The sequence below is a fragment of the Bison bison genome, unplaced genomic scaffold (genome assembly GCF_000754665.1).
Source record: "Bison bison bison isolate TAMUID 2011002044 unplaced genomic scaffold, Bison_UMD1.0 scf7180017864178, whole genome shotgun sequence".
NCBI classification, from domain to species: domain Eukaryota; kingdom Metazoa; phylum Chordata; class Mammalia; order Artiodactyla; family Bovidae; genus Bison; species Bison bison.
In genome coordinates, this window is record NW_011494750.1 from 1,310,836 (window position 1) to 1,324,889 (window position 14,054).

Consider the following 14,054-nt stretch of genomic DNA (forward strand, 5'->3'; position numbering starts at 1 on the left):
AGCTCTGGGCCGGGCGCGCCGCCGCCCTGGAGTGAGGGGAAGCCCAGCCGTAGGGGGGTCTCCGGAGCCGGCCGCGATGGACGCCGTCTTGGAGCCCTTCCCGGCCGACAGGCTGTTTCCCGGATCCAGCTTCCTGGACTTGGGGGATCTGAACGAGTCGGATTTCCTCAACAATGCGGTAAGATGAAGGGTCTGGGCTTCGCCTTCCACCACTCCTTACGCCTCTTCGCGGTGCACCTGGGGCCTCCAGAAGAACGGGACTATATACATCACAGGGCAGAAGTGGGGGGGAGGGAGGCTCGGCGCTGGGTCCCCTTGAGAGACACGTACTTCGGGCTCTGAGATTCGGTGACCCGATTCCTCGACACTTCCCTGGAACCCCGAACCTGGACCGGAGCCTCCGAGCTTGCGCCAGTCCGCGCTCCTCCTGGGGGCTCCGGTCCGTGTGGATACACTGGCCTCGGCCTTCCAGGGGAAGGGAACTCGTCGAGGAGTCGGGGCCATCCGATCCCCGAATATGAGCTCAAGAGACACGGATTCTGCCCCTGCCCCAGTTCTCCTAGTCGTCCTCCAGCCCCGAGCCCGGGGTTCCGGGGCCAGATTGGACACAAAGTGGTGGCGCCCTTTCCTGCGCCCCCTTTAGGACCTCGGTGGCTCTGCCTCTGGCTCTCCGCTGGGGGGCGCACAGGGGAGTGTTCGAAGGGCCAGAGACCAGACGCCCATGGGGGTGGGGGGTGGGCCAGAGCCAGACCCCGATTTTGAGCCAGACTCGGAAATTCAGGGGTGCTGCCGTGCCTGCCCCCCAGGAAATCAGGCCAGAGATTTCCCCCAGGGAAGGACCTGACCCTCAACTGGTCGGGGGCAGCACAGGGTGATCGCTCAGGAGGAGGGAGGTTTTTCTCTGGGTCTGTTTCTCAGCCCCTCGAGTCTCTCTCCTTGCGGCTTGTAACTATCCGTGTCTCCGGGCTTATGCTTCTCTTCTGTTCCCCGCGCCCACCCCCGGTAAAGAAACGTGGCTTCTTTCTTCTTCCCTCCCTCCTTCTCTCGGGCTCAGCCTTAAGGCGCTGGGATTGGGGGTGGGGTGGGAGATGGGCTCTGTAAGGGGAGAAAGCATTGGGGTTCAGAAGGGCCTGCAGAGTTGAAACGTGGACAGCTTGAGGGTTCTGAGGGGATCCCCACCCCAGGCAGTGAACTGCCTCTCTCTGTCATGCACTCAGTAATCATCTCAAGGGTCTCTATTTGCTGACCTCTAACTCCTGGGAGTACCATGAATTTGGCAGACAAGAGTCGAGTGCACACAGATTTAAGGGATTGGGCATCTTGGACTTAACTGTCCCATGCTGCTGATGGGTAAACAAGCCCAAAGACAGGAACGCGAGTCAGGGAGGCACGGAGTGAGAGGTCCCCTGGTCCTCCATTAGGCAGCAGATCCAGGTCACCCTGCTGTCTGAGGAAGGTCCCGGGTTCCAGCCAGAGAAAGCACACTTCTGCAGACAAGGAGGAGGGGAGAGAGCTTGACCTGGTAGCAGGGAGACCGGAGTTCTAGTCCCGTCTCTGCTTCTGCTTCTCCCTCGGAGCCTGGGCTGTGGTTTCCCGCCTGCGCCTGTTTCCTCGTTTACAATACAGGGAGAGGTTGGATCAGTCTTTCCAAGGATGCTGTGGCCCAGGGATCTGGGGTTCCACGCACTCCTCCTGAAGCTGGTGACAGACACTGGTCAGAGGGAGGGGGGCTTGCTGGAGCGCATGCCTTTGTTGGTGGAGCCCCCTGTGAGGTTCCCTGAGCCCGCAGCAGCTCCGATTTGGGCTTTCTTCTGAATGAACTCTGCCGCCTACAGCCTCCTGCTGCGGCTGCATTGAGCCTTGTGTCCCCCAGCTGCTCATCTGGGCCTTGGTCCAGCGCAGGAAAGGATGCGTGATTGTGATCAGACAGTGATATCCAGTACTGGGCCTGGGGAGGAAAAACTCTGCTGAGGGAGCTCCTTATCTCAGGCCCAAGCAAAGCCAGGTGAGGCAGGGGGAGAGGAAAGAATTTCTAAGAGGAAAGAAAGCTCCTGGGATGGGAATCAGGAAACTGGGTTCTAGCTGTGCTTCTGCTGCCAGCCAGCTGGGCAGTTTAGACAAGTGACTTTTCCTCCTGTGGGCCTTGGATTCTTTATCTGAAACATGGAGCTATAGAGGGCTTTCCCGTAGTGTTATTATAGAGATTTAGTGAGAAAATTGAAGATTAATGTAGGATGATGCCTGCCAGGTAAGTTTCCGTAGGTAGCATGCTCTGGAGATTAATGGAGATGAATGTAAGGACTACTCCGATAGGAGTTGCTGTGTGCCCCTGAGCAAGTTACCTTCCTTTTCTGGTGCCTCCCTTTAGATATCTAAGATCCCTCCCAGTTGGGAACCCATTCCAACCTCATCCCCAACTCCCTTTTCTTTCTGCATAAGGATAGGAAAGTGTTTCCAGGGTTAAAGATGGGAATGAGTGAGGTCTGTGTGCTTCTCAGTCTGGAAGATGGAGGGTAGGTTATTCACTATCCTTAAAAATCCAGATAAAGGCCATGAAGTCACAGTAGAAACCATATATGCTCTATTACTCTATTAAAAAGGCAAAACATCAAAAAGGATGTTCACCCTGAGCACATGTGTAAGAAATATGCATGCTCTTAGAGACAGGAGAATGAGTTTCATACTCTGCATAAGTCTTGTGTGCTTGGGGGTGGCCAGGGGTGCTGTATTTTTCCTTCTATGAGGACATCTTTATCCTGTGGCAATCTAGTCTATGTGATTCTCAGAGACATCCCTGGGAAGGAGCTCCCTTTCCTGCCCAGTGAGGGGGCTTCTCCTCCCATCCCCTCCCCACTCTCCCACAGTTCCTGATGTCTACCACTCCCCCCAACTACAGCCCTCTTCCCTGGGACCCCTCAACCCCTGGGCAGGTAGGAGAGAGGGCCTGGTGTTCAGAAAACTGGGATAAAGGACCAGAGGGAGAACAGGTCACGTCCCCAGAGAGAGATACCAGCTCCGTCCTCTGGCTCAGGGGAAAGGATGACTCTGGTTTCTCTAGAGGGAAATGGCTCTGGATCCCAGAGAAGCCCCACAGCTGGGAGGGTGTGGGGAGGAGGGGAAGGCGGAAGAAGAGTTCTGTTGTCTCCGAGGGGCGCAGCAGGAAGCTGCAAGGATGTTTGCCCAGCACACTCATTCACCTCCCTGCAGCTGGGGAGGCCAGGTGTGGGAATGACTGGGACCAGGGACCAGGCCTGGAGAAGAGGGGTGTGAGAGCTAAGGCTGATCATTGTCCCCAGGCCCCCTAGCCTGGCTTCTCCTGTGCTAAGCAGGGCCGATACCATCACCACCCCAGCCTTTGGGGGATTTAGGGAGATTAGAGAAGTATGTGCATTTGGGTGTTTCTTTGTCTGTGTGTGGGCCTTTAACAGCCCTTAAAAGAGGAGGGGTGTGTGTGTGTGTGTTTCTCTTTAAATTTTCACCAACAGGAAAGAGGATCCAAGGAGGAAAGAACTCTAGTCTCCAAATAGAATCTACTAGAAAAAAACTAATAGAGAAAAACTAATGGAGGAGCCCAAATCTCAGAGCCCCCATTCAGGAAGGGAGATCACTCCAGACACCTCCTCTTCTTCCAAAATGCCGAGTTTGTTGTGGGCAGCTTTGTATTTTGTTTTCGCTCCCCCTCCGCCCAGCTAGGATGTGAGCTCCTTGAGGGCAGGTGTTTATCTGTCTTGTTCATTGCTGTATCCCCCCAGTGCCTAGGGCAGTGCTTGGCACAAAGGAGGTTTCAACCAACCACTGCTGATGAATGAAAGGGAACCCAGGCCAGGCCGCACGATCTTTAGGGAAGAGTAAAAAGGATGCTCATCTCCTCCCAGCCATCAGGGTCCTGTGGCCCATGCTGTCTCTGAAATTCAGGAAGATTTCCAATAAATTATCATTGCCTTGAATCATCCCTACCCTCGGTGCAGACTGCCATAGCCCCTGGTCTAGGATGGTCTCCAGCTGACTGATCCACAGCATATTTGAACTTGTGGCTTAGGCCTCACCCTTGAGCATGGGTTAGCTCCAAGGCTTCCATCTTCCCCCGTTTCCCATTGTTCAGGTTGCTCTGGGACACCTGGATCCACACTCACCCAGCTTAAAACTAAATCTTTTCTAGTCCTGCCCTAGGGCCTATGTACGTGCTATTCCTGACCTCTAGAATGCTTGCTCCATCTCATCTTCCTCAGTTCAGACGTCACCTTGTTAGAGAAGCCTTTCCAACCACCTTAAGTGACTCCCTCCATCATTTTGTTTCAGTTCTTTGTGGCTGTTGTTGGCCATATTGCATGGCTTGCAGGATCTCACTTCTCTGACCAGGGATTGAACCCGTGGCCCCTGCAGCGGAAGTGTGGAGTCAGCCACTGGACCGCCAGGGAAGTCCTTGTTTCAGCCCTTTGATTTCTTCATAGCCTATATCCCAGCTTACAGTTATCAGCTTATTGTCCATTTCCTCTGTGAGTAAGCAAGTTCCCTGAGAACAGAGACCATGTCAGTTGTGTTCATCGCCATAAACCTAGCACAGTACCATGGCACAAAATAGGCACTTAATACAGTAAAACTCTGCCGTGAGACAATAAGCCGAGTGCAGGAATTTTCAATCATGTAAAATGTGGAGTTATGTTATTGTGGGATCAATGAAAAGTAGTACTTTTCAGATGGTCTGTACTATCACAAAAAAACACAAAAGTAAAGATGTGAAACCTCAGTACATGCAGCAGACCAAACTAAGGACATTCTAAAGGAGCACAAGGCAGCCACTTCTTTACCTGCCCACAAAGATAAGAGTTTTGCCCACCTTTATTTGAGGTGGGCCCCAGGTATAGGCCAGAAGCCAAGTCTGGGTCCTGTTGCAGTGTACTTTGCTCCATTTCAAGGGTTTACTGTATTTGTAGAGAAAATGACTGCAGATCAAGGCAGTCCTTGTAAGGGAAGGGGAGACAGTTTTCGTAAAGATGGGCCTGAGTGTTCAGGACGTGTACTGATAATTCCAGAGGGGGCCCCGGATTCTCGGGTCCTGGCCTGGCCAGCCCTGAGGGTAACGGGGATACTGGATCCCACGAAAATGCTGTCTATGCCCCGTTCTGCTGTGAGGGCCCTCCGGCTTCCCTGGCCTGGCTGGGAATTTGCTTGGTTATTCTTCAATACACACATCCCATCCTTTAACAACTGGGAACCAAATGAGCGCCAGTGCCGGTCACCGTGAAGAGTGACCTCCAGCCACTCACGACCGAGTGAGAGAGACAGACATGGATGTTGACAGAGTGGCACGGATGCCACGAGGGAGCAGGGCACCAAGGGAGCCGAGGAGGCGCCCCCAGCTGGGCTGCTGGTCTTGGAAGACTCAGAGGAGATGGCCTCTACTCCCTCCCTCTCCAATATCCCCATCCCCTGTTGGCAAAGGAGTTATCAGGAGGCATTTCAGCAGGGAGGACTGGGGCTGTGTCCATTTTACTGAGCCTGGTATACGGGCATTATTGTCCCTTGTGAAGATGAGAAAACCAACACTTACAGAGGAGAGGAGATCTAAATGCTGTTCTCAGGGCAGGGTCCCATGGGGTCAAGGGGGAGAAAGCCCTGTCTTCTCTACCATTCTTGTTCTGATTTGAACTTTGCCTTCTAGGGCAAGGAACGTTTGAGATTGCAGATAGCAGAGGGGCCTCGCCTTCACCCTCACCTACTCCCATCTTTAGGGCACTGTGGATGCCTAGAGCCTTAAGGGCAGAGCCAACACATTGCCTGGCCTGTGAGAGGAGAGACCCCACGTCCCTTGCCCTACGTTCTCTTCATCCTCACTCCCTGGCCTACCTGGGATCTTGGAGCTTTGCTCTCTGCAGCCCCCAGGACTCCCCAGGAGGGTCTGGCTGGCCACTGTACCAGGACAGGGAAGGATGAAGGGCACCCCACTTTGTGTATTCCCCTCCCCCATATGGTGTTTCTCCTGCAAGTCCTGGTCCCAAGTCCTCTCAGAGCATCCCTCTGTGGGACATGGCTTGCCCTTGAACCTCCCTCAAGAAACCAGCTCCAGAAGCCAGAGAACAGGCTGTTCTTCTGGCTGGCTCGGCACTCCAGGGGGCAGGATGGAGGAGGAAGGTCTGGGTGGAGTTAAGTCAAGACCACGAGCATTGCTCTGGCTAGAACACGATGTAATCCACTTGAGCAGGCAGAGTAGGTAGTAGAACCCTGGAGCAGGACTGGGGAGAAGGTAGGCTTGAGGATGTCTGGTTCAGGGGAAGCTGGGAGGGCGGGCAAGATACAGCCCAGATCTCTGACCGTGAGAGAAAACAGATCAAAGGGGATATCCCTGGAATGTCAAAGATCCCGAAACTTACAACCTGGACACAGCATGTCATCCGAGAGGCCAGCTTCATGGCTGGAGCAATACTGGGCTTCCCTGCTGCCGGGTTCAGTGTGCCTCGTCCCCCAGCTCTTGCAGGACAGAGCCCTCGCTGCAGCTGCCCTGACCCTTTGGTTCTGGGCCCAGGAGCCGCTTCACCCATCACAGAGCGGCTGACACATCTGGGCTGGGCTGTGTGGTCCGACCAAACAGCTGGACAGCAGCAGCAGCTGTCCCCCACTTCCCCCTTCCAAAAGAATAACAGAAATGAAAGCAACAGTGGAGAAAGGCAGGCTCTTCAGGCCCGCATGGAGAGCCAGGAGGCAGTTTGCTTCGCTTTTCCCTTTAATGCTCATTTACTTATTTTTGGCTGTGCTAGGTTTTCACTGAGGCATGCAGGCTTACACTAGTTGGGGCGAGCGGGGACTCCTCACTGTTGCAGAACGTCGGCTCTAGGAGGGCAGGTTCAGTAGTTGGGACGCAGGGGCTTAGTTGCCCCACAGTGTGTGGGATGCTCCCCTCCCAAGCCCGGGCCAGGGATTGAACGTTTGCCCTCCGCATTGACAGGTGGATTCTTACCCACCGGACCACCAGGGAAGCCCCTGGCAGGCAGTTTTAAAGCAGCAATTGAGGGGACTTGCCAGGGAGGCAGGCAGGGCTAAGCCTTCCCCGTGTGCTCCCCTCTGCGGAACGTCCCCCCTGCTCCTCACCTCATCGCCCCAGCTCACTGTGTGACCTCGGGCAAGTCCCTTCCCCTTTCCGGGCCTCAGTTTCCTTGTTGCTGAACTGGACTGAGAGTTCTTGAGGGGAGGGCAATTATTTTTGTCTACTCCCTAGTCATGGCCACAGTGATTGAGTGCTCAGGAGATGTTTATTTATTGAATAGATGGAAGGAAGAAGTGAGAAGGGGTGACAGATGAACAAGGGGGTGGGTGGGTAATGGAAGAAAGGGTACTTCCACATGTCCAGCTTTGATGGTACTTCAGGTGGCTTTTGTTTATTTATCAAGTAGTGAATCTTCACCTAAATCCCACATATGCCTTTTACTCTATCATGGACCTTTTCTTTCTGTTTTTTTCCAAGTTTCATTGACGTATACTTGATTTACAATGTTGTGTTAGTTTCGAGTTTATAGCCAAGTGAATCACTTATACATACATATATATATCCATTCTTTTTCAGATTCTTTTCCCATATGGGTTATTAGAGAATATTGAGTAAAGTTCCCTATGCTACACAGTAGGTCCTTGTTAGATCTACTTGATATACAGTAGTGTGTGTATGAATCCCAATCTCCTAATTATGGTGGCCTTTTCTATATGAAATATGTCATGCACATAAGAGAATATATATATACGCATATATATGAATTACAAAGTGTAATAAAATGGACACCTAGGCACTCACTACTAGCTCAAGAAATTGACCCAGGTCTCAATATCCTGGGATCTCAAAGTTGCATGAGTTGGAAAAGTTGAGCTGCAGACTCTAAATCCACACTCCACTCTGGGCAGATCCTGGATAGGAACTCTCCTGAGACCTGGTGCCTATTCCCAGACCCCACCTAACCTGACAGCAAGTCCCAGGTCAGACGGCAGATACCTCAGAAGCCCTGGGAAGCCAAGACATACCCGAGGTGGGTGGGGTGGCCACTAGTGGTCGATTTTAGCCCTGCCCAGACCTGGGAGCAAACTGTGGCTCTCACCGCTCATCATCTGGGTCAGTTTGGACAGCGCCTTAACCTCTCTGAGCTTATTTTCCTCATCCATAAAGGAAAGATGACTGTAGCACACAGGGTTCTTAAGAACTCAGTCAGATAACTCTTGCAGAGTCTAGCACAGCGCACGGCACATGGCAAGCCCCCTATAAACAAAACAGTAGTTGTTTCTGGTGTTTTTATCCTGATTGTCGTTGTCAGACAGGCAGGTCCCCAGCACCGGACAGCCCTTGGAGGAATGTCCCAGCTTCTTCCCTTTGCCGATCCCTAACCATGGGGGTTTTATTTGCCTGTCTGTTTGACCTCTCTGAAGCTGAAAAGCTGTCTTCTTTGGGTAAAAGCAGAAGACCCCAGGCCCTTTCTTAGGGCTCTGTCTTCCAGGACATCAGGAGACGGATGGCCAGGGATGGGCAAACCCGGAAACCCGGGTGAAGACCCAGTGCATGGAATGGGGGCCCGTATTTTGTGTCTGGCCCCGTACTAGGTGGGACTGGGGCGGCAGAAAAATTCACCACTCCTTCTACACCCAGTGTTGTCACGTGTCCTTAAGAGCACAAGCTCTGCAGCCAGAGCTTAGGTTCAAATCCTGGCTCAACCACTCGCTTACTCTCACTTCTCTGTGCCTCAGTTTCCTCAACTGTTAAATGGCAGTACTGATAGTACTTACCTGGTCTTCTGAAATTTGAATCAGGTACTGCATGGAAGGAGCTAGAACAGCTGTTGTTCAGTCTCTAAGTTTATCCAACCCATTGCGACCCGACGAACTGCAGCATACCAGGCTTCCCTGTCCTTCCCTATCTCCCAGAGTTTGCTCAGACTCATGTCCGTTAAGTTGGTGATGCCATCCAACCATCTCATCCTCTGTCACCCCCTTCTCCTTTTGCCTTCCATCTTTCCCAGCATCAGGGTCTTTTCCAATGAGTTGGCTTTTCACATCAAGTGTCCAAAGTACTGGAGCTTCAGTACCTGGTATATAAATATCAACTATCATTATTATTATTAGGTATACTATATGCCAGGCCTATGTGAAGCCCTGCAGTGGGTTCAGGATAAAATCCATCCTGTATCTGACCTTCAAGGTGGTTAAAGTTTAGAAGGAGAGATGGGCCCCATTGTGGATAATTAGAGTTCAAGGCATGATATTAACCAGTGACCTAACTGTCTATGAGTGCTACAGTGAAGATGGATAGGATTCTTCCAGCTGGATGATCAAGGAAGGCTTCCTGGGGGAAGCAGCACCAAGTTGGACCTTAAAAGATGATAGGAGTTAGAATGAGGAGATAAAGGGTAAAGGCCTCCCAGGTACAGGGAATGATACAAGCAAAAAGCCCTGCAGCCATGGAGCTTCTAGCCTGTTTAAGGAGCCATCCAACTAGGCTGGAGGGAAAGGAAAGCATTCCAGCTACAGTGGGAAGTTGAGATCAATCTGTAACAGACCTTGAATGCTGTGCTTAGGAACTGGGAGTGTTTTCAGCTGGCAGAAGGGGGCCAACGCAAGTTTTCAAACAGAGTTCTGAGCTGGACAGGGTGGTGGTCCCAGCTGTCCTGAACTGTCTCAGTGCTAGGAGGTCTAGCGTCCATTAGGATAACCCAGCTATCTGCCTGTCTGCATGAACAGGGCCTCTCCCACCAGACAGACAGCACCGTGGGCCCTCTCTGTGCCCAGAGCAGGCCGAGGCAGCAGCAGACCCCAGGGCCCTTCTCTCCTCTGATCTCTACCCCCTGCCCTGATGTGACTCGCACACTGGCCAAGAGCACCAGTTCCCTGCTGACTGCCTCATCCCCAGCACTCAGGGCCAGGCTGACCTGGGGAGGCCCAAGGCAGCTCCACCCTTGCAGAGATACAAGCTGTCCTAGCTCTGATCTGAACCATGTCCTGCCTCCTGGCCCAGCCCCAAGACCTTAAGGGGGTTCCCTTACCCCCACATTACAATTCAAGACCCTCCACTATCAGACCAAGTGTGTCCTTATTGACCTTGAAGGAACCTAGAAGGATCTGAGCCCTCCCTCTGAGCCCAGCCCAGCTTGGCACCTCCTCTCCTTGGCCCTCCCACCAATCAGCTGGGACAAGATACCCAAAGCCCCTTCCATCACCCTCCCAGAGAGGAGGATCAACCCTGCCCTCTACCACCCCAAAGGCTTCACCCCTCTCTCTCCCAGGGCTGCAAATCAGTTCCACATTTGGGATCTGGCAGGCATTATCTGCTCAGAACTTTCCCCTCCCAGTTAGCTCAGTCTTCCATCTCCCCACCATCGGTCATGGTCAGCCCATGGGGTGTGCGGAAGGGGAAGGGCTTTTTAAAAATTTTTTGGCCTTTGGCAACCCCTTCAGAGGCCTGAGAGGGAGCTGGACTGAGGCAAGGTACCAGAGGGACAGTGGACGCGAGGTTCTCCCGGGGAGAGATGAAAGAGGAAGGGCAGGGGTTGGGCAGAGGCAGAGCTTGAGCAAGCAGATGAGGGGCTGAGGGGCTGGGGGTAGTGAGGGAAGGACCGAGGTAGTTCCCAGCTCAGCACATTCCTGAGACATCTGGACGTGCTGGAAGGGCCCCAGCTGGCCTGATGGCTGTGGCTCCAGCTTCTCCACTCTGTGATGTCAGGACCCAGCGTTTCCCCCTCCTCTCAGAGTCCCACTGGCCTAGGGTCCACCTCGGGGCCGTGTGCTGGACCTCTCACCCCCAGGGAGCAAGAAAGAAACCCTTGGGGCAGTGGAGTCAGAGGAGGGCCTGGCCTGAGGCAGGAGGCAGACATTAAAGACCCAGGGCTTTGCCCAAGCAACTGACTCAAGGAGATTCCTCCTCTGGGCTGATGATGCCTGCCCCTCCCTTCTCCTTGGAGGGGAGATGGAGACAGGGTGGAGACTCTGGGAACAGCTGTGTACCTGGGGCGATGTGGTCCTGGGCAAGTCCATTCCCTTTCTGACTCTCCGTTTCCCTCTCCGTAATAATAACAATAATAATAACTACATTTGAAGGGAGCCTTCTCTGTATCCTGCACTGCACAAAGCACTTGGCAAGTGTGACCTCATTTGACCCTCACAGCAACCTCACCAGTGCTGGGGTAGGTATAAATACTCCTAGTTTATAGCTGAGACAGAGGCTCAAAGAGGTTAAGTAATTTGCCCAAGGCTACACAGCAGGCAGCAGAGCTGGGATTAGAACAGGGTCTGTCCGCTCATAACCATTAAACTCCATCGCCTCCACAAGGAAAAGGGGATGGACGTGATGATGCCAGAATTCCTTTCAACTCTTAAGATTGTGATGATTTCTTTTGGCTATCGTGGAGCTCTTCGAGAAGGGCAGGGGCAGGCATTAGTCACACACTGGGTGGGGGAAGGAGAGCAGAGGCCGCTGGCTTTGAAGCATCAGATGGGTCAGGCATCTTTGGAGGTTCCTCCTCCAGAGAAGTCCAACCCCCTCAGAGTCACAGCCCGATCCCCAGCCGAGCCCGGGGGTCCCACACCTTCCCTGAAGGAAGGGAGTAAATAAGGAGAGAGAGAATGCAACTTCTTCCAAAAATAAAACCTGAGGACAACTCAGACAGGCCGGGACCGCTGAGGAAGCCAGAGGCCAAATGCTGAGTGCACAGAGGAGAGGGAAGAGGCCAAGGGAATTCCAGCCAGAGCCCGGTGGCAGGCTCCGGCCCAAAAGGGCCTTCCAGCTGGCCAGGGGCCGGGAGAGCAGCCCAGCCGGCTGGCCACTGATCTCCATTTATACTCTTGGGCCTGGCCTAAGTCTGGGGACAGTGCCTCCAGCGCTGAGTTGGGGGCTGTGTTCCCCGGGGACCCGGTCTGGCTGGGGCTTAAGAGAGGAAAGCCTTGGGAAGGAACAACCCGGAGAATGGGTACAATGGGCCCCACTAGGGAGGAGCTGAGGAAGGTGTCCAGACACATGGAAACTCTGCCTGGAGCAGGAGCAAGCTGGCATCAGAGCGGAATTCAGGGCAGTTCATTCCTGGAGGCTCAGCTGCAGAAAAAAACGCCTCCGTCCCTTTGCTCCCTGGCTCTTTCCTTCATTCACCCACTTGCTCAGTCAGTCACTCGGCAAACAGCTGAGCACCTGTGATGTGCTGGGACTGGTGCTAGACTTTGGAGACACAGATGAGGATTGGACACAGCAAGACCCAGAGGTGACGCGGCTGGATCATTTCAAGCGACACTAAGGAACTTCTCAACTAACCTAAGAGCCAAAGGGAGTCATTAGTGGACAGTGAGCAAGGAAGTCGCATCGTCATATTTATGTTAGAAGATCCCTCTTGATGCAAGGTGGAGACTGTTCGAGAGACAGAGCAGAGTTCAAGCCTTGAACCTACCTTCAGAAACGGGTGGTCACACTGCTAGTCAGGAAGCCTTCTGTGAACAGGAACTGGGCTTAGTTCATCTCTGTGTCCGCAGGGCTGGTGCACAGTAGGTCCTCAGTAAACCCTGAACAAATGCATAAATGATGAATAAGTGGCAGGCGGGAACACTCACCACTGCACTAACGAAGATAAATGATGAATAGATGGGTGGGATTAGACGCCCTGATTCTCCCGCAGTCTCCAGTGCCAGTCCTGGCACTTAGTCTCCAGTGTCCTGAGCTGTCCCGCAGGGATCCTCTGGCCATTGCCTGTGGACCAACATCTCCAGCAGCCAGACCATGGGCTTCTGTGCCCTCAGTGGTGCCAGTCACAGCTAATCCCAGCCCTGGGCGGCGGCACTAACTGCCATTGCTTCCTCCTGCCCAGACAGTACCTGGCACCCGCCCCAGGGTTGGGCCACAGCACATGGGCCGCCTGGTTAGGAGATGCCAGGGGCTGGCTCGGAACCTGCCGGCCAGCTCCCCACTTTCCTGAGGGCCCCGTGGCCTGGCCAGGGATGGGCTCACAAAGTCAGGAGGGGGAGTTGGAGAGCCTAACAGGACAGGGGGAGCTGGAGAGACCGTGGCCCATTCTCTGCACAGTGGCAGCCCGTGGTGGGTACCAGCTGCCCTTCCCTCTCCCCCCTTCCTTTCTCTAGCACACAGGCACAGAAAAGCTCGTTCCCCATGCGGCGCCCTCTCCCAGCCCCAGGCCAGCCCAGGAATCCCAAGGCTCCCTCACTGGGGGGTCACATGACTCAGGCGTGTGGCTTGGCACAGTCGGCATTCGGTTCTGTGGTGGTGTGAGATGTTGTATGTGTTCCTGTAAGAATGTGCATGAGCACGTCTGTGACCGTGACTGGGGTGACCACACGTGTGTGTGTGCACGCATGGGAGTCTATGTCTGTCTGATCACATATGAGGAGTGTGTCCTTGTTGGTTCTTAGTGGCTGCCGGTGTCAGCCTGTGTGAGCCCAGAGAGGGTATGTGTATTGATCCAACAGCACCTGTGCCGTGCTGTATAGAGAGCAGTCTGAATGTGTCTACGGGTAGGGATCTCGGGCTGCGTGGTCAGGGAGGTGGGGTTTCCCTGTGTAAGAAGGAACCTCACAGCCCACATCTGTGTAGCATGTGCACACGCGTACACGCATGCGCGCGCGCACGCGCACACACACACACACACACACACACACACACACACGGAAGCGTTTCTGCTTATTTGGACTTGGGCTCTGTGGTGAAGAGTTCGTTCGGTAGGGGGAAAATATGAAACCTCAGCAGCTGCCTTCCCGGGGCCTGTGGGGAATGGGGGATGAGAGTGAGGTTGGAGCTTGGAACAATGTGCTTCCCTTCACCCCCCATACCCTGCCAGGAAGGCTCAGGGAGGGGCTGGCTCCAGGGATGAGGAAAACCAGCTCCATCCCTTCATGATCCCCAGAGAGGCCAGGGCAGAGGAAAGAGCCCACTTTCTGAGGACTAGTCCACTTCACCCTGTGCCTGCCATCCCTGCCTTAATAGGAACACAGGGGAAACAGGCCTGGACAGAAGGCACCACCTGCGCCTGCCCAGATCTCAGAGCACAGCTGGATCTTGAACTGGGGTCTCCTGAGTCTGAGTCCAGGGCAGC

At 53.9% G+C, this 14,054-nt stretch overlaps 1 protein-coding gene across 1 annotated transcript in view; it reads left to right on the top strand.

The window, feature by feature from the left end:
* Positions 1 to 6: 6 nt before the first annotated feature.
* The window catches only part of CREB3L1 (cAMP responsive element binding protein 3-like 1), a 36,781-nt gene continuing 22,733 nt past the window's right edge, over positions 7 to 14,054 (top strand). Inside the window, exon 1 of the mRNA XM_010842336.1 lies at positions 7 to 178. Coding sequence (XP_010840638.1) covers positions 77 to 178 — 102 coding nt within the window. The 5' untranslated portion in view covers positions 7 to 76. The remainder of the gene's footprint in view (positions 179 to 14,054) is intronic.